Source organism: Eleginops maclovinus, chromosome 15, assembly GCF_036324505.1.
Source record: "Eleginops maclovinus isolate JMC-PN-2008 ecotype Puerto Natales chromosome 15, JC_Emac_rtc_rv5, whole genome shotgun sequence".
Classification (NCBI taxonomy): domain Eukaryota; kingdom Metazoa; phylum Chordata; class Actinopteri; order Perciformes; family Eleginopidae; genus Eleginops; species Eleginops maclovinus.
Window position 1 is genome coordinate 9,644,309 of NC_086363.1, and position 20,647 is coordinate 9,664,955.

A 20,647-nucleotide genomic window follows, 5' to 3' on the forward strand; every position below is an offset into this window, starting at 1 on the left:
TATCTCTTTGTCCCACCTATCAGAAATGTGAGTGCTCTTGTAGACAGAACACATCTTTTCAGATATGAAATGGTGTCAGATTCTGTCAGTGGTGAACGAAGTGAGCAATAATTTACCTAAAACATTCATCCTAACTTCATTTACATTGCACACATTTTTGGTCCATTAATGGATGAATAGTTTGGTTTGTAAAAATGTTACGAACATCAACATTATGGAAAGAAAGACAACTATAAAAATGACTTAAGGTTATTTAAATGGTTGCAAATTAACTTTATGTCAATCCGCAATTGAAGTAATCTATTTATTGTAATAGCTGTACCTGTATTTACTATTAGTAGTTTAATTTATAACACAATAACATGTTCGCCCTTTTTGTTTGTGTGCAAAAAAATAGTAAAGTAAAAAAAAAGTAACTAGAGCTGTCAGACAAATTTAGTAAAATAAAAATACAAAAATTGTCCCTGCATTGTGATGACGTACAAGTAATAATTGGCCAACAAAGAAAATACTAGTACAAGTACATACACGTGTAGTGTTTATTGTACCATCAATACAGTGTGTATACACAGTCCTCATACATCTTCTGTGCCTGACTCTATACTGTTAGACAGTAGCACTTATCAAATCAAAGGGTTATTATATCTAATATAATAATCACCTGTTATAGTATTCAAACCCTTTTTAGTCCACAACAGTTTACACAATAGATAAAGCTTATAGTTGGCTGCAATTTTAAATGAATATAGTTGGATAATCATAAAACTGCAGATCCTTCAATAACCATGTTCTTCTTGCCAGTTGCACATACCTCTTCTGTCAACACATCATACAAATGTACAATGTTAATCTGTATGGATAAGAGTTTGTCAAGTGTTAAAGTATCAAACTAAGGTACAAAATAGAAGTAGAAAATAAGGAAGAACTCACTCCACGTTGACTCAATGAGAAATGTCCAGGTACATTACAGAACTCCACAGTATAAGGTTTGTGTGTTCAAAAATACGCAGCAGAAAATCAGTTTGGAGGATATACAGCAAGATCTGTAGGTAAAGTAGTTCAAAAGTAGCAGAAGAGAGGTCCTTGTTGACAGGAGTGGCGTTCAGTTCCTTCATGATTAGCTCTGTCAATAAAACGACCCTGGTGAGATGGCTCTGCAGTCATTACTTCCGGCTTCTGCCCTCACTGTTGTCATAGCCATGCTGGGTCATGGTGACAAACGTGCTCTGAAAGAGTGAGGTCGGATCATCATGCTGACTTTGCGTAGGGAGTAATAGTCTGAGTCTTTCCAGGAGTACCAAACGATCCCATCAGGACCCAGCGGCCCCCGGCCTCTCGGGGTGTAAAGGCCTCCCTGCAGGAACAGGAAGTAGTAATCACTCCTATGACTTTAAAAGCATCATGTTTGGGGCGATCTGTGTACACTCACCCTGTAGTAGACACCATTAAGGTTGGCGTAGAAGCACTGGTTGTACCACCAGCCTCCGTGGGAGATCTCAGCACAGATGTTGCCACTGTCGGGGGTGCTGAAGCCCTGCTTGTCGTGGTACCAGCTGAAAGAGTCCTGCACTGTCCCGCTGAAGCCTGACACATGGAGACGGTACAGATGCTCCTCATCTTCAACACTGCACACACACACACACACACACACACACACACACACACACACACACACACACACACACACACACACACACACACACACACACACACACAATGGAAGAGTAGAGACAATATGCAAGAGGTAGACATAGTTTTGCATGTTTTTGCACTTGTACTTGCCGCTAACCTGAAGCTCTGGTAGAGGGCATGTTTGTGTCTGTTGCTCCAGTCCTCCAGGTCGATGCGGAGGCTGTAGTCTCCCTGGGTGCTGAGGTCATGTATGTGGTTGTTGCCCAGCCAGAACTCTGAGTGCAGGTCACCAAAACCATCCCTGTAGTCTCTCCAGCTGCGGTCAAAGCTCAATGAGCCGTCAATGCGCCGCTGGATCACAGTCCAGCCCCCACCTGAGGCAAAAAGTAGATACATTAGTAGATGTATATTTTATTGTCTATTATTTTTTCTGCTTCCATTTGTTTAGATTTTGTATAGAAATGGAGTTGGCAGCATGTGGCCATGTGCAAGTTTCTCACAGTCAAGATAATGTTTATAAATACCTTGTTTTGTCGATTAATAACTAAAAGACATTTCATTTCATTTGATATATATACAACTAAACATATCAGGAATTCTCTGTATTAGTAATGCTGTGTTCAGGATTTTTCCCCCTGTGTGTTTAATTGCACCCGGGTGAAAATAGCTCACCACACCCGAAACCCCTTTGTCACATTACCTCGTATTTAGGCTACTAGGCGCCAAAACACGTTACAAAAGTAATGTCCAAATGGGAGTTGAAGGCATCTTTTCAGACATTGCTTCAAATGTAAATGGAAGCGTACATGAACAACATTGTGTTGGTTTCTCACAGTTATAATGTAATTTTGGCTACATTCACACCGAGTGCAAATAGCATTGTTGACTATTTTCACCCGGGCGCAAATAGCATTACCTATAGATTTAAAACATAATCAAATGTATGCCCGGGTGTTATGGCATTATGGATACCTAGGTGCATGTATCTCTCCTATGCTATATACATTTCCAACTCGATGCAAGTAGCATTGTTCACTATAGTCACCGGGGTGCAAATAGCATCTGCCTTTTTTGATCATTTTTTGTACAAAATGTGTTTTTAACAATTAATCGATTATTCAAACTACTTTTGTCTTACAATTATTTGAATAATCTCCTAATGTTTTCAGATTTAATGCCACGTATAATGGGTTATTATATGGTTATTATTTCTTACATCATGTAAAATGAGAATTGACAACATCTTGTGTGAAATTCTTCAAATTCAGCAAAAAGTACACTGTTCAATAAAACTTTTCTACTTTATGCGACTGTGATTGTGACTCACCATCTGTGTCCATATCACAATAGACCTGCACAGGTACGCCGGCTAGGAATGGCACTACTGTGTAGAGCCCTGATCTCCTCACTCCATTGTAGTAGATGGAAGCACAGTCTATTGGACAGTTTCTCACATGCTGATATTCTGAGGGAAGACAGTGTGAGATACGATTGGGTAGAAGTAAATCCACAAGGGGACATTGGCTCCCTCTGCTGGGGGTCAGAGCATGTGAGACTGCACGCACTGTTTGCTTCTGAAGTGTACCTGTGTGAGGAGCTTGTTGAGCACTCATGAGCGGGTTGGGGCGGACCATGTTGACCAAGCACCCAGGGCTTTTTTTAACATCATCCACCAAAAGTGTCAGATTATGCATCTGGTTCTAAAGAGAAATGAAGCAAAATCATGAAAAATACCCAGTGTAAAATAAGTGATGATGTTTTTTGTTGATCGAACACTGGAAGTACTTCTAATGATGGGTGTACCTGGAGGTCTAGGATCAGAGTGCCCTGTAGGTGCAGCAGGGTGTTGGCTTCAGAATAGTGATGCTCCAACTCGTGAAAACGCTCCTCTAAGGAGGAATTTGTGGGGTTCCTCTCTCCACCCTGACACCATGGATGAAAATACTCAATCACAAAAGCAGGCACTCAGTAACATAGGCATTAAGTGACATCTGGGTAAGGAAAAGAATATTGTAATTGTTTATTTTGGCTTGGAGGAATGTTAGGAAGTTTGGTTCAAGAATTCTGGGTAACACCTAGAGGTAGGAACTAAGCCTTTAATTTACTAGGGGCCTACATCTGTAAAGTGCACACATTAAAACTAAAACATCCACAAGCCCTGTCTTCTTAAACATAAAGCAAGACACATAGTATGTGGTCTATTCCTAGCCTTGACATGGAGGATAACACTAACTCCCATTACTACAAACCCTGGATCCCTCTCTCCACGTCCCCGTTCTCATGAACCCTCTCCAACGTTCACCTTTGGCCACTGAGCAGTCCAGCTGAGAGCCTCTGTTTGTGTAGGCTCACTACCTGAGACGCATGAGGCAACACGTGGAAGAGTAGCAGGCTAATCCTGTTAGTGACTAAGGTCAAGGACATGCTGGGGGGAAGCCAGCCCGATGACCAGGCACCATGTTACTCCGCATAACTGAACTAATGTGTTTCCTGTACTAAAATACAGAACAGGAGTTGATTTTTAAAAAAGTAGTAAAGTAAAGTATCAAACCAAGTTATTATTTGATTACATATTTAGCAGAGAAGGCCCTGAGCAGGAGACATACATAAAAATATGTTAATATTTAACTAAAAGTCTTGCTCTAAAAATATATTTAATGCCACACACACGTGCAAGAGCAGAATTCTTTCAAAATTAGTGAAAAAAGTTCTGTCACATGTCTATAAAATGGAGCAGTCACATTGTTTGACATCCAGTGAGCTGCAGGTGGACTAAACAGGAACTGAAAGCAGTTCAAAGGATTGTTGCTGATAGTTGACCCAGGGCAGCTAAGTCGATATGGAGATCTCACCTGAAGCTCAAGGACTCTGATGCGGTGCCGGTGGTTCCTCAGCTCCTCCTGCAGCTCAGAGATTGTCTCCTTCAGCGTCACAATCTGCTGCTTCCTCTCCTCGTTCTCATGCAGCCAGAAGGAGACCTCATCTGTGCAGCGAAACATGTCCGGACACTTCTGTCCCTCCAGCTGAGGCAGTGTGGCCACCAGTCGGCACATCCCATCCTCCATCACCTGCTCCATGACAAAAAACGTAAAACTTCCAGACCTGCTGTTGCTCAACAGTGTCAAAATGTCTTGTAATAAATAATGTAACTACAGCCTCCGGCAGCCTAGCTGTGACTTGAATGTTTACTCTGGTAAATCAATAAATTCAACATGAGTCAGATTGCTTCCAGGGGCAGAGGGAATTTTTACATTTCATTTGAACTATTTTCCATTTGTTCTTTTAAATTTTCCCTTCACTATCCATGTGTGTCCATGGCGGGTTTGCAAAGTTACAGATCTGCAAACAACACTTCCTTATGTTAATATTGTATTAAAGTAGCTAGATTGTCCAGGCACTTATTGGCTTAAACATACTTTCCTGTCAGGCAGTGTTATCCATAAACTTATCCTTGAATTAACTAAAATATGACAGCAGATTTTTAGGAGCATCTAATGACATCAGTCAGGAGAACAGTTGCTGTTAATTGTCAGTATAGTCACTTTTTAGATGAGGATTTTTAATAAAAAGCACATGCATTTGTAAAATACAGTTTAATGCAATTCTATAAATAAAAACCACCCAAAAGTATAAAAAGAGTTCAAATTAACTCACCATCTAACAGCTACAACGTGATCATACTATTTTAAACAGGTGTTCAAGGCCCTAAAGGTAAACTTCAATCACCAAAAAACTATAGGAATAGATTAGTCTAGCAATATTTTTCCTTCTACTTTCCAACTGCATTTAATTACCTCACACCCCTCAGATTTGTCTTGTGACACATTGGAGGGGGCATGGCCCACAAAACCAAAATAATGCATTCAAAAGCTACATTTTGACCAAATATGTTGGTAAAAGGCTACAATACATACTTTTTACAATTTAATAATTCAATATATTCAATTGTAATATAATAATATATTATTTACCAGGACCACATTTTGTGATAAATGTACTTTGGATACTCTGAGTATATTTTGCTGATATTATGTACTTTCACTCAATGCATTGTTTAAGGTTATTGTAAAAGCACTTTAACTGTCCTGAAGAGCATTGCATTTATACTTTATATTTTCAGAAAACAGTGAGTTGCTGGTTCAGAGATCAGACACATCTCTTGTAAGAGGAGGAAACAGCTCGTTGAGATAACATTGGCTTGTTTTTCCGGATGTTTACAGTACTTACCTGGTTAGTGTACTCCCCGCACTGGGATCCCCCTCCATTGCGCTGATTGGTCATGTTCAGGCTGTTTGCTCGGGCCTCTGGGAGAAACAGGATGAGGATACAGAGAGCAGAGCACACGCTCCAGCCGGTGGGGAGGGTAAGGGACAGGGGGGACATTTCTTCCACCTGGTTAGTCCGTCCCGGCCTTTTTAGTCAGAACGAGGACAGGACACAGGAGTGTGTGCGTCACCTTATGAGGCTCTGCTGGAAACTGAGAGAATCAGTATATCATGCTCTTAATATTACCTGCATACAACACACACACACACACACACACACACACACACACACACACACACAGTTATTTTTATGTCTCTTACACATGCAATTAGCAAAGTGGGATTAATCCCCTCAGTCTATCACATTACTAAAGTTTGTCCTCAGGTAATTCGATTAACACACACACACACACACACACACACACACACACACACACACACACACACACACACACACACACACACACACACACACACACACACACACACACACACACACACACACACACACACACACACACACACACACACACACACACACACACACACACACACACACACACACACACACACACACATCCGGCTCTTAAAAGCCAAACTATTATTACTTTCTAAGTCGCTCATTAACATACATGCATGCACAGATATCATGACAGCATTTGGCATTGTTTTCAGCTGATTTTTTTCACCCTAACTCCTCTTGTAGTTAATGTATGAAATGGTGGTGACTCACCCTAGTAAAAGACCAACTTCCACCCCATTCCCAGCCCATTTCAGGCCGAGGGGTGTTCTCCATTTCCTTCTCCTTTTTTTGTATCTCCTGTATCTCTCTCTCTCGCTCACTGTGTGTGCCTCCTGCTCTACTTCTCTCCCCCGCTCTCTCCCTCTCAGAGTAGACATCTTAGTCCCATAATCCACCTCTAAGAGGATTCAACATGACTGATGGATGGAGGGAGGCAGATGAATAGGAAGGCGGTAATGAAATGATTGGTAAAAGACACACAAAAGAAAATGCTACACATGTAAACCTACTAAGCAATATCCACATACAACATCAGCACAAAACAACTTAACATCAAGTGATGTGGAAATATGTAGTGCATTGCATTTCATGGTTATAAAGCTTGTGCAATTTAAGGAATAACCAGATTTTGACATACCCAGATCATTAAACTTTTAAACTAAAACAGAGGAATGTGCATTTAATTGGAATTGAATGCACATACATTACATGCTTCAGCAAAAGTCCAGCACACATCGGCACCTACAGTAAATAAGCATCACCTCCAGGCACAATAATCCGCTCAAAGCCAGTGGTAATGAAGGCTGATGTGAGTGGGAGAATGAGGGGTGCTGATCCTATTACAGCCGCCAAGCCGCTCCTTACATCTTTATACTCTCCACTAGCAAACATGGTCTCCTTGTTATAAGAAAAAACAGCTATTGGAAACCAAATTATTTAGTTTATAGTTGAATTATAATGTAACAGCTATTCTGTAGGCTTTTATAAACTGCAAAACATTTCCTGAAAGCAGCTTTCTGTACTGTGACTGTGCCATATCAATTTACAACGCTGCCTGAGGGAACTGTTGCACACTCAAAGAGAAAAACATCTTTCTGCTATAAAAATGTGCACAACACACACAAGACAGGGCAGTGTTTCACCAGACCAATGCATTGCACATATATTACAGACATACATTATAACCCATAAAAGCTCTAAGGAATGTTAAACCTTCCTCACAAAAACAGTAACCATTGCACCTGTTGGTGTCTGCTGTCTGAGTGTGAGAGAAACTGTGTGAGGCCACATGGTGGCACTATGCTACTTCTTAATTACCCACTAGCTTTGACTGAAGGGATAAAGAGCTTCCCTACTAATGTGCACAACTACCTCTCATCCACTTCCATAACAATTCTGCTTTTGATTTGATTTTATAAGTCCAAGTACTTTGCAATAATATACAGTACGTCGTTTATTGGTATATCCAGAGTTAATGTAAATAATATTATTATTATCTTTATTTTTGGGTGGTTCTTTCTAACTTTTTAATCTTCTGGAACTGTTTATGTATGCACCATGTACACCAAAACTCATCCCTCGTATGTGTTAACCTACCTATGCAATACATCTGCGTCTGATTCTGATTCTGATTATACAAACAACAAATAACAATATATTAATAATATCAAGACTATGCTCTACTGCTGAGGTAAAAAGGTAAAAAGTAATGTAGGAGAGTAATTTCATCTGATAGAGAGTGGGATTTTGTGAACTTGGTGAAATAGTCAAGGCTTTTTAGACAGCATGTACTGTACTGTAAAGAAATGTAAATACATTATTGTAATAATATACCTTTAAATAAAATAAAACTTATCACATCCTTAAACTATGCATTTGAGTTCAGTTCGAGTTCTGTGAACAAGTTGTTAAGCTTCATGATGCCAACTGGGCATTTCACCCGCTGGAATTCAGTGGTGGATAGAAATATTTATTATAAGCAGCGTTAATGGACATTGTGTATAAACTGCTGTTATGTTTGATGATGTGCTTTCTCTGCAGCAAGATAGAACAATCAGAGGATGAGACCCTCTTTATTAGTCACATACATGCACACAGCAGAGCACACACAGTGAAATTGGTCCTCTGCATTTAACCCATCCTAGTACTAGGAGCAGTGGGCAGCTATTGTGCAGCATCCAGGGAGCAATGGGGAGGGGGGGATTGGAGGTGTCCGGTGCCTTGCTCAAGGGCACCACAGCAGGGCCTAGGAGGTGAACTGGGACCTCTCCAAGTAGCAGTCTACTTTCCATAACTAACTGATAAGCAACTGATTCATACCCAGTAAAATCAACACCAGCATCTGTTTGAAGATCAATAGCGGCTGATGATGCTGATTTAAACATAAAGGAGTGATCAGAAATCATCAAATCAAAAAACTGAATAAACTTCAAATCTGTTTTTTTATTTGATGTTATAAAGTCACTTTAGTTAGTGTCAGTCTTGATTTTGATTTAAATAAGCTCAGACAACTGTTCTCTACATACTCATTTATGATTTTGTATCATATATAAGGTTGAAATACATGTATGTAGCATGAACTGTAGAGACAAGAAAGAATAATCCTGCAGACCCAGTGAACTGTATAAACTCACACACAGCATGTTTTTTTTTCTTTCATCCGATACAGCTTGATCTATATTTGATCATTGAATGAGGAGTTACACAAAGCCCACTCACTGTGACAAACATCTAGAGCTCAGTGTCTTGTTTACAGTGACTGGTCTATTGATTTTATTGAAACAGTAGATAATGTTTGTATTCTTTATAGCATTGCTGTAATCTCTCACTCACACATGGGTGACAGAAAAACAAATTAGCAGAAAAACATAAAGGATGAAGATGATACAGAGAACAGGGCAGGGGTCCCTGGATGGGTTGATTTATATAAAAAAGTGTGTGAATTATAATGACTAAAGGCTCTGCCGTCACTAGACCTTAACCATTTTGAACACAGATGGAATTGTAGACCATGTGTTATACAGCGATTAGCAAAACACCAAATTAGGATAACATTTTTTCCCCAGTTGCATTACAGAGACATAGAACCGTTGTTAAGAAGCATTAAAACTCTCGTGTTTTTGCTTTTCTTAATTGGTCGCCCATCCTTGTGAACATACAGTACATTGTCATCAAAACATGGCTTTTTTCTGAGCCAGTTTTAAACAGTCTTTTCTAATTCATGGCTTATGTTGCTTTGAGAACAAACAGAGTCCAACATTACAATTTCCTGATTATTTACTATGATGTTTGCTAGAAAGATCTATACTTTGTTACAAATTATTATAGAAAATTACATTTCGTTGAAAGCCCTGCTCCATGAAACAGTAGTAAGTAGTGTTTTACATCTTCTGCGCAACACTTATTAAAATACTTTACTTAATATGTCCAAGTAAGTTCAATTGACTTGATTAATTGGATTAAACATTGTCTGTACTTTTCTAGTTAGCCTTTCTAGGAAGCTTACTTGCCAATTTAGGAAATTTCAGATCCAGTCTTTTAATTTTGCATATAGTGCATTTACATAAATATTAAGTCCAATTACGTGTGCATAGATTTAAGTGAATTCAACTTAAGACATGAAGTGGCGGCAGAAGGCAAAAATTCAGAACAGCCCTATGAACCGTGACAGTGTCCTTTTAATAGGTCGAGTTAAGGCGAATATCCTTTCTACATACAGATGATGCACACTTATCCTTAAAACAGTGCTGCATTTACCCTTGCTTTTAATCCCAGACATTACCCACGCTCAATGCAATCATTTCACAGTCAAACCTGAGACAAGCTGGTACATATCGAGCAATATATTTCTCATTATAAGTGTTACTTTTCATTCATTAAATAAACATTAAATTACTTGTGTTTCTTCAGGGCAGTTACATAAATAAACCGCTGGTTCACTTTGCACCTAGGTTAGTGAATAATGGAGGCAGAGTTCTGTGGCTGAGATGCTGACATTTTTTTAATGAAATCTCATATTACATGAAACTCTTGAAGAAACCCAAGAAACAGAAAATGTGTTAGTTTTAAATAAACAAAGAACACATGTTCAGAATCAGAATTAGAAACAGAATCAGGTTTTTTGCCAGGTAGGTTAACACATACGAGGAATTTACCTTGGTGTATTTGGGGCATACTTAAACACAGCCAGAGAAGATAAATTGTAAGAAAAGGACCATAAAAAAATTATTTTAAGAAAACTCTTAAAACAGACAAAAATAGTAATATTGACATTGAATATACACATGTGAAATATTGATAGAAAACCATATGTGCAGTATTGGTAAAGTGGAAAGCCATGCAGATATGTTACTATAAAGATTGACTTTACGCCTCTGATAAATGCCAGAAAATGTATTTTATCTGCTCAGTAATAAGAACACCAGATTAATGTTTACAGATGGATTCACAGTCACCTCGACATGCACACTTAACCTATTGCTTTCCAATACAAGTATTATGGTACAGCTCCCCTTTAACACAGATCAGGTGTCATGTAACCTGTTTGTGATGCATGAAATGCAATGAGAGGCTTCCAGTGTCCGTCGCGATCAATCAGTCAATCAGTATGCATCGGCTGTCTGCACCATCCTCAGTAAGAATTATGTTTGTGCCATTTGGAAGTGCAGTTACTTTTCATGATGCAACCATTTCAAGAAAAACATTCTCTGTTTGCCTCCCTCACACTGAGTGTACACACACGACACACACACCTAATCTGTCAATGATTTCCAGCTCTAGCTTAAAGCTCTTCGGCTGTAATACATTTGAGGAGAAGCCCCGACTTCATCTGTTCTATTCATCGCTCCCCATGCTATCATGTATCACGTCGACCTTACTATGTGAGTGCACCACAGGGACTTGAACCAAAGTAAGTAAAAGGCAGACACAGCTGAAAGAGATGGGTCAGGCTAACACGGTTACTATCTTTGATGGTAACAGCTTCGGATTCGTCTGAGATTGAAGGGGTCATATACAGTAGGGTCAATGGATGAGTCACCTGTGGTGGTGCTTTTCATCCATTAACGTATCCGTGGCAGCACTCGTTTCGCTGAAGAGAATGGAAAAGTTGATGTAAAGAGAGTCCTTATTTGACCATTTCTGAAACCAAGCGTAAATGCAACATCTCCTTTTACTTCGCCTATAGGGATGCCATTTTTATCTTACAGATACTAAAGGTAATTTGAGTCTAACCAAGCATCTGTGACATCCTTTTGCACGTTATATTCTCATCCAATGCCTCTCTGAATGATTTAGAAGGAAAACCTGAGGGCTTCACCTTCCTCCATAGCTACCACTAATTACAGTCCACTTCAGAAACATCATAGGCCCTCATTTACAATGTCACTGGCGTGTTGGCAGATTCATCAAGCACACTGCGTCGCCTGAGGGGAGACTTAACCTACTCCTCCACATTACATCATGAAGAAGTATGTTAACTCAGTCTTTGATTCATGCTGAATGCACCGAACATTGAAATCGTTAGCAGCTAGAAGCATTTCAGGTAAAAGACTTCCAACATCTAGTGAATTTATATAAAAAAAATACCATGACACACAGAAGAGAAGCAATTTACTATATAATGACGCTTTCAGTCACCAACTTAATATGTTTGGCACATGCTAAACAATTGTATCGACCATTCATGTTGACATTATGAGATTTAAAACTCCAATAGTTGATTTTATAGCTTCTTGAGGGACAAGCTGCTCATCACACTCACCGTGACGTTTATATGGCGACGTTGTTAGCAAACAGTTTCCTATTTAAGCATACAGTTAATGCATTATTGATCTTAAATTATTACTCATGCTACATGGCCACATATTTACTGTTTTAGCTCAGCTTTTGGTCTTTATCAACTCCTGATGGACATGTCTGGCTCTTTAGCTGCTGATTGCTCCAATATGCCCATCAGACATATTGTTTATCTGCCATGTGGTGTTTTGTAGGTAGCATCTATAAGAGAGTAGGCTTTTAGAGAGCTTTAGCTGGAACCCTGGGAGTTACAATCATTCTTTTAAATTTATGAAACTCATTTTGTTTCTATTGTTTGATACTGTTTCATTCTCTAAAAGTGTGTGTGGATTTCATTGGTGACTAAAACACATACTTTTTATTGAGATTAATTTCAATGAGAAAAGTGAGATTGAATCAAAAACAGTCAAACCAAAACAATGTGCGCTAAAACGCTCAACAACTTCCTTGTAGGTTTATAAGATGAGCAACCCCTTTAACAGACCACGCTTAGTCCTTTGTGCTTTCCTTATAACAACTATTCATAGGAGCAGCTTTGAACACAAACCACACATTTAATTCTACTATCAAAAAATGTAGTTTAAAAACACAAATCATTAAATCTGTGTGTCAGCCTGACATGTTGGGGTTGTAACAGGTCTGTTGTGTTTTTGACAGATCATAATACCTGCTGAGCTTTCTCCTGCTCCATCCCTCCCTTCCCTCATCTCCTCTTGTTTGCTGTTTGTGTCTCCAGAGGACACAAAACTGCATTTCACATGCATAGTAGTGCTCGTGCAGAATTGACAGACCATTACAAGTGTGTATTTGTATGTGTGTTGCAAACCAAAAGGACCATGTAAGTGACAAAAGAAAGGGTTGACAAACCGTTCTATTAGCTGGACAAGCAACACTTGCTTCACGTCGTCAACACAGTCATTTTGTCTCTGCATGTTCAGGTACACTCGCTCTGTGGGTTGAAAATAAGCCGTATATTATATAATATTATATTACCGTATAATATATATAATATATTATATAATATATTATAAGCCGTATACTTTACCACAATTATTATAATATACGGCTTATTTTCAATCCACAGAGTGATGGAGTGTTCTGAAACAGAGAAACACAGTTTATATTCAGTACAGGCGTTAGTGTTTCCTGTCTGATTGAATGGCGAAGACAGGTCCTTAAGTTTAATTGAGTGGCATTGAGAGCCGTACAATCAATACTCTTTTGAAAAGCTCTTGAAATATTTCAGAGCAAACAACAACAACCAAACATTACTAAATAATAGATCACAAAACAGGCCTTTTGTCAGCTCAGCTCTGAAAAAAAATGAGGTTTGCAGGGAGAACATACTGTCAATTAAAAAGTGCCTGCTTTAAGACTAGAAGCTCGCTTTCATTAATTACTGTCACATAGTGGCTGAGGAATGTTCAAATAAATGTTTTCCATTTCACTTTTGAATAGAAGATATTTTTAACCACAGTGATTAGAATTTAAGGTCTACATGGGAAATGCATATGAATATTCATCATGAAAATAAAGAGCTTGGTGCCAAAAACATTCAATTCTAGTGTATATTTTGATTTGTATTCCAGATGTTCATCCTTGACGCCGACACATATTGTTTAGTTCAGCAGTTACTTCTTGGACAAGTAATAGCTTCAATGGTTAAGTCATTCTTGCTTGGGAGTTCTCTGGAACAAGTGCAAATCAAAATCAACAACCTGAGCAGAAGACAATTTCACACAGAGATATAAAAAGCAGCAAGTCAAGCTAGCAGCTCTGTGACATTGAACGTGGTGCTTTGAGTCCACGTTAACAAGGTAACATGCATAACAAAATGACAACGTTAAAATGCTAAATGCATTTTTAGCAGTTATAATGTTACTATGTTTTTCTTAGTTAAGTATTTGAACATTTCAAAGTGTGCATGTATGTGTTTAGGTGTGACTGTAGTTATCAATAGATTAGTTCTTCAGATGTTTGGACTTGTTTTGAACATATTAAAACTTGGACTTGATTGAGTGCACTGGAGGAAAATTGAAGGGATCACTAAAGTTATTACAATTCACCCTGTGTGGGATATGAATGTCTCTACCAAATGCCATGGTAATCCTACAAATAATGAGATTTATCACCAAAACACACAAATGTCAAACTTGTGATGGCACTAAGGAGATTAACTTGATAAGACTTAGTATGCATCCTCTGAGAATCATGAATGTCTCTTCCTATCCATACTCCAATATCTAAGTGAATGAACTCCCGAAAAATATCAATTCTCTCTCATGGCAGTCCGTCATAATGTTGAAACATTATACTTAAAATCTGAAATGTCATCCTGGTAGGGCTAGAGGAGGGTCAAATTATCACCAGATTCATTTTGTCCTATAGGGACCATGAATGTCCGTCCGATGTGTAATCAATTCAATTACTGCGAGATGTCAGTATAGGGAAGTGGTGGACAAACAAACAACGGACATCGCTACCCACGAACCGGCTGCAACAGATACAAATAAAGCACCTAAATAAATCCACCTGGTTTTTTGATTCTTAGAAATGAGTTATTTTTAACTCCAACTATTTTTAACTCTTACCTAAAATTAGATGAAGACTACAGATTGAATTGTTTTCATCCCATCTCAAAGCCTTCATACCCACATATCCTCTGGCTAGCAGCAGGGGGAAAACACAAAGATCTAAGAACAAGAGCAACACCACCACACACACAAAAACACACAAATGTTGCCTACTGGAGACTCAAAAACAATCTACACAAACTTTGTATGACCCTGATCACAAGGACAGGTAATGATATCGATTTGATCATTGTAAAGGCCATGTTACACCTCAGGCTTGGTGAAGGGTTTACCTGCAGTTGTTTAACTGGTGAGTCATAACAAATTACTGACTTGTTGCAGTAAAAAAATATGTAGTGCCATGCGCTCAGCTGAACTCAAAATATTTTGCTACTAACCAAGAACATGTTCCAACCTCCACACGGTAGCATATATTTTACAAATGTGTTACTCTTACAACCTCCAGCCGGATGATGAATGAAGGTTTTATCAAGGTGGAGCCTCTTCATGTCCTTACTCTCACCCTGCCGATGACGTAAAAAGGGGACTGTGGTTTTCCGTCAATTGCATTATCCCTGCTGACACTTTCCCTGCCTGCCAATGCTCCTCCTGATTGCTTAGAAAAGATTCACTGATGGTGGGAAAAATAAATCCTGAGAATCCAAGAAAGCCTCTGCTTGATGTATGACTTTAACCAGAAAGTCTTTTTTTGTTCGAGCAGTTGTGATATATTGTACAGATTCCAAAAAGATTCCAAAAATGTGTGAGTTATTTATAAGACCGAGTAATGAATCACATTTCTAGACATTAACATCCACATGCTTTTTTCAAAAGAAATGTCTGGGTGCTCTGCTTCTTTCTCTTTCCTGAGCAGATCTCCATCTCTGAGGTCACACTGACCTCACTGATTTATTTTTTTCGGTTTCTCGAGTGAGAACACTTTACCACACAGCCCACTTTTTGTTATGTTCTTGAGCAGGACATGAGCCGTGACAATGACTCACACTTGAATAGTTTTATGTAATCAAGTGTCAAGTAATTGTATGCGTTGTGAATGAAAATCCTTAATCACAGCTGAATGTGCGTAATCACACTGAATTAGAGCAGCTGTATTAGCAGAAGTGGATTCTCTGCAGGCTCCAGGCATTGCATCGAACATCCTGCTAATTAGCACGACATTGTGGGAAGGTGAAAACATTGTATCGTCCAGATGTCTGATTTCATAACCGTAAAGAGATTTTTGTTGACCAGTTTATCGGTGTGTAAACCTAAATGATCTTCAGAGTTTCTTACAGCAGACAACAATGCTTTGTAGTTAAGGAGGACAATAGTTCTTACCTTTGAGTCACCAAGCACTCCTCCCTACATTAAAAACCCTGAATCATGCTCTCACACCATCTTCATCAGATGAAAACCCGGGAAATAATGCCCTGACCAACGTAGTTCAGCAAAAAGCTAATGATCCCTCACTGGCCTTCCACCCTTAAACAGTCTTCATTAAGACAGTCCCACCTAAAAGCACTGAAGGTAACAGAAGTGGAGGTTTGAGGTTTTAACTTGGGGATAATGAAAAATTAAGCTGCTTTGCCTTTTTCTTCTGTTCTTCTAATGATTTATTAAAAAAAATAAACATTGTAAGCTTGGAGTCCGAGGGGAAGCTAACAGAATCTCTAAAGCATAACAACACATTGCAGCTTTGATGAATCGGTTGGGTGTGAGTGGAAATGGGCTGGACTAACACTGCATTGCTGACGAGGATGATTCAAAACAGGTGAGCAGCAGGTGGGCGGAGGAGGTGAAGGAACCGCAGTGCTGATAGGGAAGTGTGAACAGGTGTGTAGTTGGGACGGCAGTTATGTGAGGCGGGGGCATCGTGTGGATGGATGGAAAATGGAAATGAAGGGGCTTGGGGAATAGGGAATGTGTAGGAATTGAAAATAATCCAGGAGACATATCCTGTTTGGAAGCAATTATTTTAGCCTTTGTTCCAATGTCTCACCTGTTATGTCTGGTCAAATCTGTTAGTTATGTTTAGTTATTATGTCTGTCATTTCATGTTTAATCTACTATATGTCATACCAAGTGAGGTGTTCATGTATTCACGTCATGTCATGTCTAGTCAAGCCCCTGTGTTTCATGTTGTGTCTCGTTTTCCATTTCCTGTTTTATTTTGTACTTACCTTGTTTCTCATTGCAGGCCCTGTTACTTTCTGTCTTTGTGTGTTTTCCCGCCATTGTCAGCGTCTGCCCCTCCTCTGATTGTTGTCACCTGTTGCCCTCATGTTTCTGCCTCCCCACCCCAGCTGTGGCTTGTGTCGTGATTAGTGTCTTTGTATTTAGTCCTGCTTTCCCTTGTGTTCTCTGTCAGTTCGATATCGTCTTTCTTGTATCAAGTCAAGCGTTTTTCATGTCCTGGATTTATCGTCTTCATGTGTTCAAGTCAAGTGTTTTTCATGTCCTGGATTTTTCCCAACTTTGTATTTTTGTAAAACAGCTTTGGAATAAAGCTCGCCTTTTGTTTGTACCCATACCTGCCTCCCTTTGTTGCTGCACTTGGGTCCTATTTCCCCAAACCCTGACATCACCTTTGCCAAACAGGAATGCAACAATGGTGTGTATGTAATGTAACACATAAGGACAGCCATCAAAAGGCTGAGAAAACAGAGAGAGTTTTATATCACGTTAGTCCTCAGGGCGGTATATGTATTTGACTCTTTCATAGCACTGGGAATATGGATCTGCAGTTGTTAACTTACACCTAGGCCTATATATTTTGACACAGTTCATCAGGCTTTAGACAACATTATGAAAACCTCAATTTATGAAAACAATATTGGTTTTTCAGATCCTGGTATTGGTGTTTGGATTTCAGGCTTATACTCCTAACACTTTTTTTTTTACTGTTGTCACTTGATGTGTAACCAAGTCATGTAGGCAAGCAACCGTTCATACGTTGCACTTTACTGCAGGGATTTCTGCGGGATCTGTGTGTGGGCTTCTCTAGTTTCCTCTTTGCCGATGGTGGTAAAAGCAACATCATATGATAAGCCAGGAGTTCAGTACAGTTTATTTTAGTTCTGCTCAAAACAAGAAGCCTCAGACCACAATGTGACCTCTTGAACAAAGATGTTATCAGACAATCAGCAACAACAAGAAAGTCCTTGAAAAGTAAACACAGGCAGAATAAAATATAGACTTACAATTGTCTCATGTACAGCATATGAACAGTTTAAATATGCAATATCCGTTCACGGTTAACAATTTTCCTGTCGTGAACTGGTAACCATGGCAACAATGCATGGTCATTTGGGGAGAGAAAAGAGTCTCCTTCCTGCACCAATGAAGATGAAGGGAAAAAAAACCTGGATGAGGCTGTGTGCATTATGTTACAGATGCATGGAAAACCCTCAGACTGAGCATTAAATCATAGCTCCGTCCTCCCACTCGGACATATTAACTTATAGCTGTTTCCACCTCCTTTGTAGGCCAATCACAGTGGCATGGTCTCCTCACATTTGCATAATTATAATGACGAGAAGAATGTGTGTGTGTTTGTGTGTGTGTGTGTTTGACATTTGCCAATGTAATTAGAGAAATCTGCCGCCTCAAATATATTTGTACTATTAAACTGTTTACCGGGTTTCCCCCTTCAGCAACAAGATACTAATCCCTGCTTCGAAGTTTGGAACCCTAGAAATGACTCAGCACTCATTATACAGTGTGAGCTAATGTGAAATGCACTATTTGAAGTCAATATGATGAAATTAAATCATCCTCAATGTAGTTATGAGAGCAATTGTGTAACCCATACAACAAATGTGTTTTTATTTACTTCTATTTACTTTTTCTATCTAAATACTGATATTGTTTTACATAAAGCCATGTCTTTAGTGTGCCAAACTGACTTCAAAAACAGATAACTCTACATGTGTTAGTCTTAACAAATACACTTCTCTGTAATTAATAAAGCTATGTATCAAACATATAACATATGTTTGATAGCTAGAGGAAGAAGAACAGCAAGAGGTTCTCTTAAATAAGTTAGGAAATCAATTATGTCTTGGTGAAATTGCTCTAAACTGCTGCTATTTACATAAACTCGGAGCCTAGTGTATATGGAGCAAGGTCATCTGCTCAGTCTCTAAACCATGTTTATACTTTTTCCATATTTTATTCAGCATTTTAAACTTGCTGTCTATTTGTGCTAGACTGAAAAAATAATGCCTTTTCATGAACCTTACTGAGATTCAGGAACATATCATTATTGTTTCAAAAGGAAGCATTTAAGGCTGAGTGAGCTACGGATTTATTTTAAGATTGTGTGGGTGCAGGAAGACAAACAGACAAGTCAGGTTATAAGTTCATTGAGGCAACTTTTCCTCTAAGCACAGTCATTCTCACTGCTTCTAATGAGAAACAAAAAGAAAATCAGATGTTGTACCTACAGAAGGTGACAAATTCAAGGAGGAAACAGGATCAGGTGTCTGGCCATTATCCTTTTACATAATTCCCCTCAAAGCTGATTACCTCTGGTTTACAGCACTTGATGTGACTAATTTCCCCCTTTGAATCATTGAGTGACCGACAGTGCCCTGTATGAAAACATCTGCATTCATTATGCTTCTCAGCTGATTTATGCAGGTTACAGCCCCCAAATCATTCATTTCGATATTGTGCAAACACAAATCTGTGTTTCCTTTATCAAAGGACAGTACAGTAACGTCGAATATTCCTAGATTACCTTTTAGAAGTAACAGCTAACCATAAAAAGTCTTGCTTAAGTTAAGATTAGCCAAATCAGTCACTTGGTAACACAACTTAATAACTGACCTAACCCAATCTGTCTCAGTTTCTGAATATTTAATTTGTACAAAAATATTTGTCTCAGTCATTTCACAGTAACTACAGATTTCAGCAGCAAGACTGAGAAGCATCCACAGACAAACCCATAATCAAAGCTATAAATACAGCAAGAGGAAAAGTTAGACCACTTATGGAACTGGCTCTTAATGGCTCAATTTGTGTTGCCGACTCTTGCCAGCGCATTCAAAAGCCTAATATCCATTTCAAAAACAGAAGGGACATGTCTTGGGAACTGCTCGAGTCACACAGCAGAACAAAGTGGCACCACTTTTCTAGTTACAGATTTAATATGCAACCAGTAGACATCTTTAACTTTACAAAATGCCTTTGTAAATACAACATTCTGCTAAATGACATAAAGAATGGCACATTACTGAATCAGGTAGGACCTAATCTCTATAACAAATTATGCTTTCATATGCAGAATCTGTGAGCAGAGTGACAAGATGTTGGTTTTGGAAAAGTTCTGGCTTCATCATGTTTGAGTTGGCTTCGGATTGATGCAATCCATTTTCAAAGCAGGGAGTTAAGGAAAGCTCTTGCTCCATACTTGCTAGCTACACCAGAACCCCCAAAAATATTGACATAAGATTGGGGGAAATGTAGAACGCGCTGAATTCACAAACTGCTCGAGCTAGCTAGCATAAACAAACAGCTAACATTAGCCACACACTTCAGGGCTATATTATTAGCTGCAAACAAATGAAAGAAAATATTGGCTATGTGTAATATAAGTGAAATGATTGATGAGAGAAACACGTTTCATGAAACACTTGCAGGTCTGATGTGGGAATTTTATTTATCAAAAGCGGTAATCCATCAAAGAATTTATGATCATAATATGTTGAGCATAAATTAGCCATAAAACCTACAGTCAGAATAGGATGGATCAAATGCCACTGAACTGAGGAGGATTCACATCATTTTAAAACATTTTACGAGAATTGGAGTCTCCCTCTGTGCCGCTGCTTACAGGCATGAGACAAAGATAATGA

At 38.9% G+C, this 20,647-nt stretch overlaps 1 protein-coding gene across 9 annotated transcripts; it reads right to left on the reverse strand.

Annotated features, from left to right (window-relative positions):
• Positions 1-538: 538 nt before the first annotated feature.
• si:ch211-203k16.3 (angiopoietin-related protein 7) lies at positions 539-16,468 on the reverse strand. 9 transcript variants are annotated; one of them, XM_063901578.1, is made up of 11 exons: positions 16,128-16,468; positions 13,262-13,314; positions 13,084-13,165; positions 5,860-6,099; positions 4,485-4,703; positions 3,436-3,555; positions 3,218-3,332; positions 2,960-3,097; positions 1,790-2,006; positions 1,430-1,625; positions 539-1,354 (listed from the first exon to the last, which is right to left on the reverse strand). In XM_063901578.1, the coding sequence occupies exons 4-11, from the start codon at positions 6,013-6,015 to the stop codon at positions 1,208-1,210; spliced, it is 1,308 nt and encodes a 435-aa protein (XP_063757648.1). In that variant the 5' UTR covers positions 6,016-6,099; positions 13,084-13,165; positions 13,262-13,314; positions 16,128-16,468; the 3' UTR covers positions 539-1,207. The 9 variants fall into 9 exon arrangements, with proteins under 9 accessions (XP_063757648.1, XP_063757651.1, XP_063757652.1 ...); XM_063901581.1 differs by having other exon boundaries at positions 5,860-6,102; XM_063901582.1 differs by lacking the exons at positions 13,084-13,165; positions 13,262-13,314 and having other exon boundaries at positions 5,860-6,102.
• Positions 16,469-20,647: the final 4,179 nt, after the last annotated feature.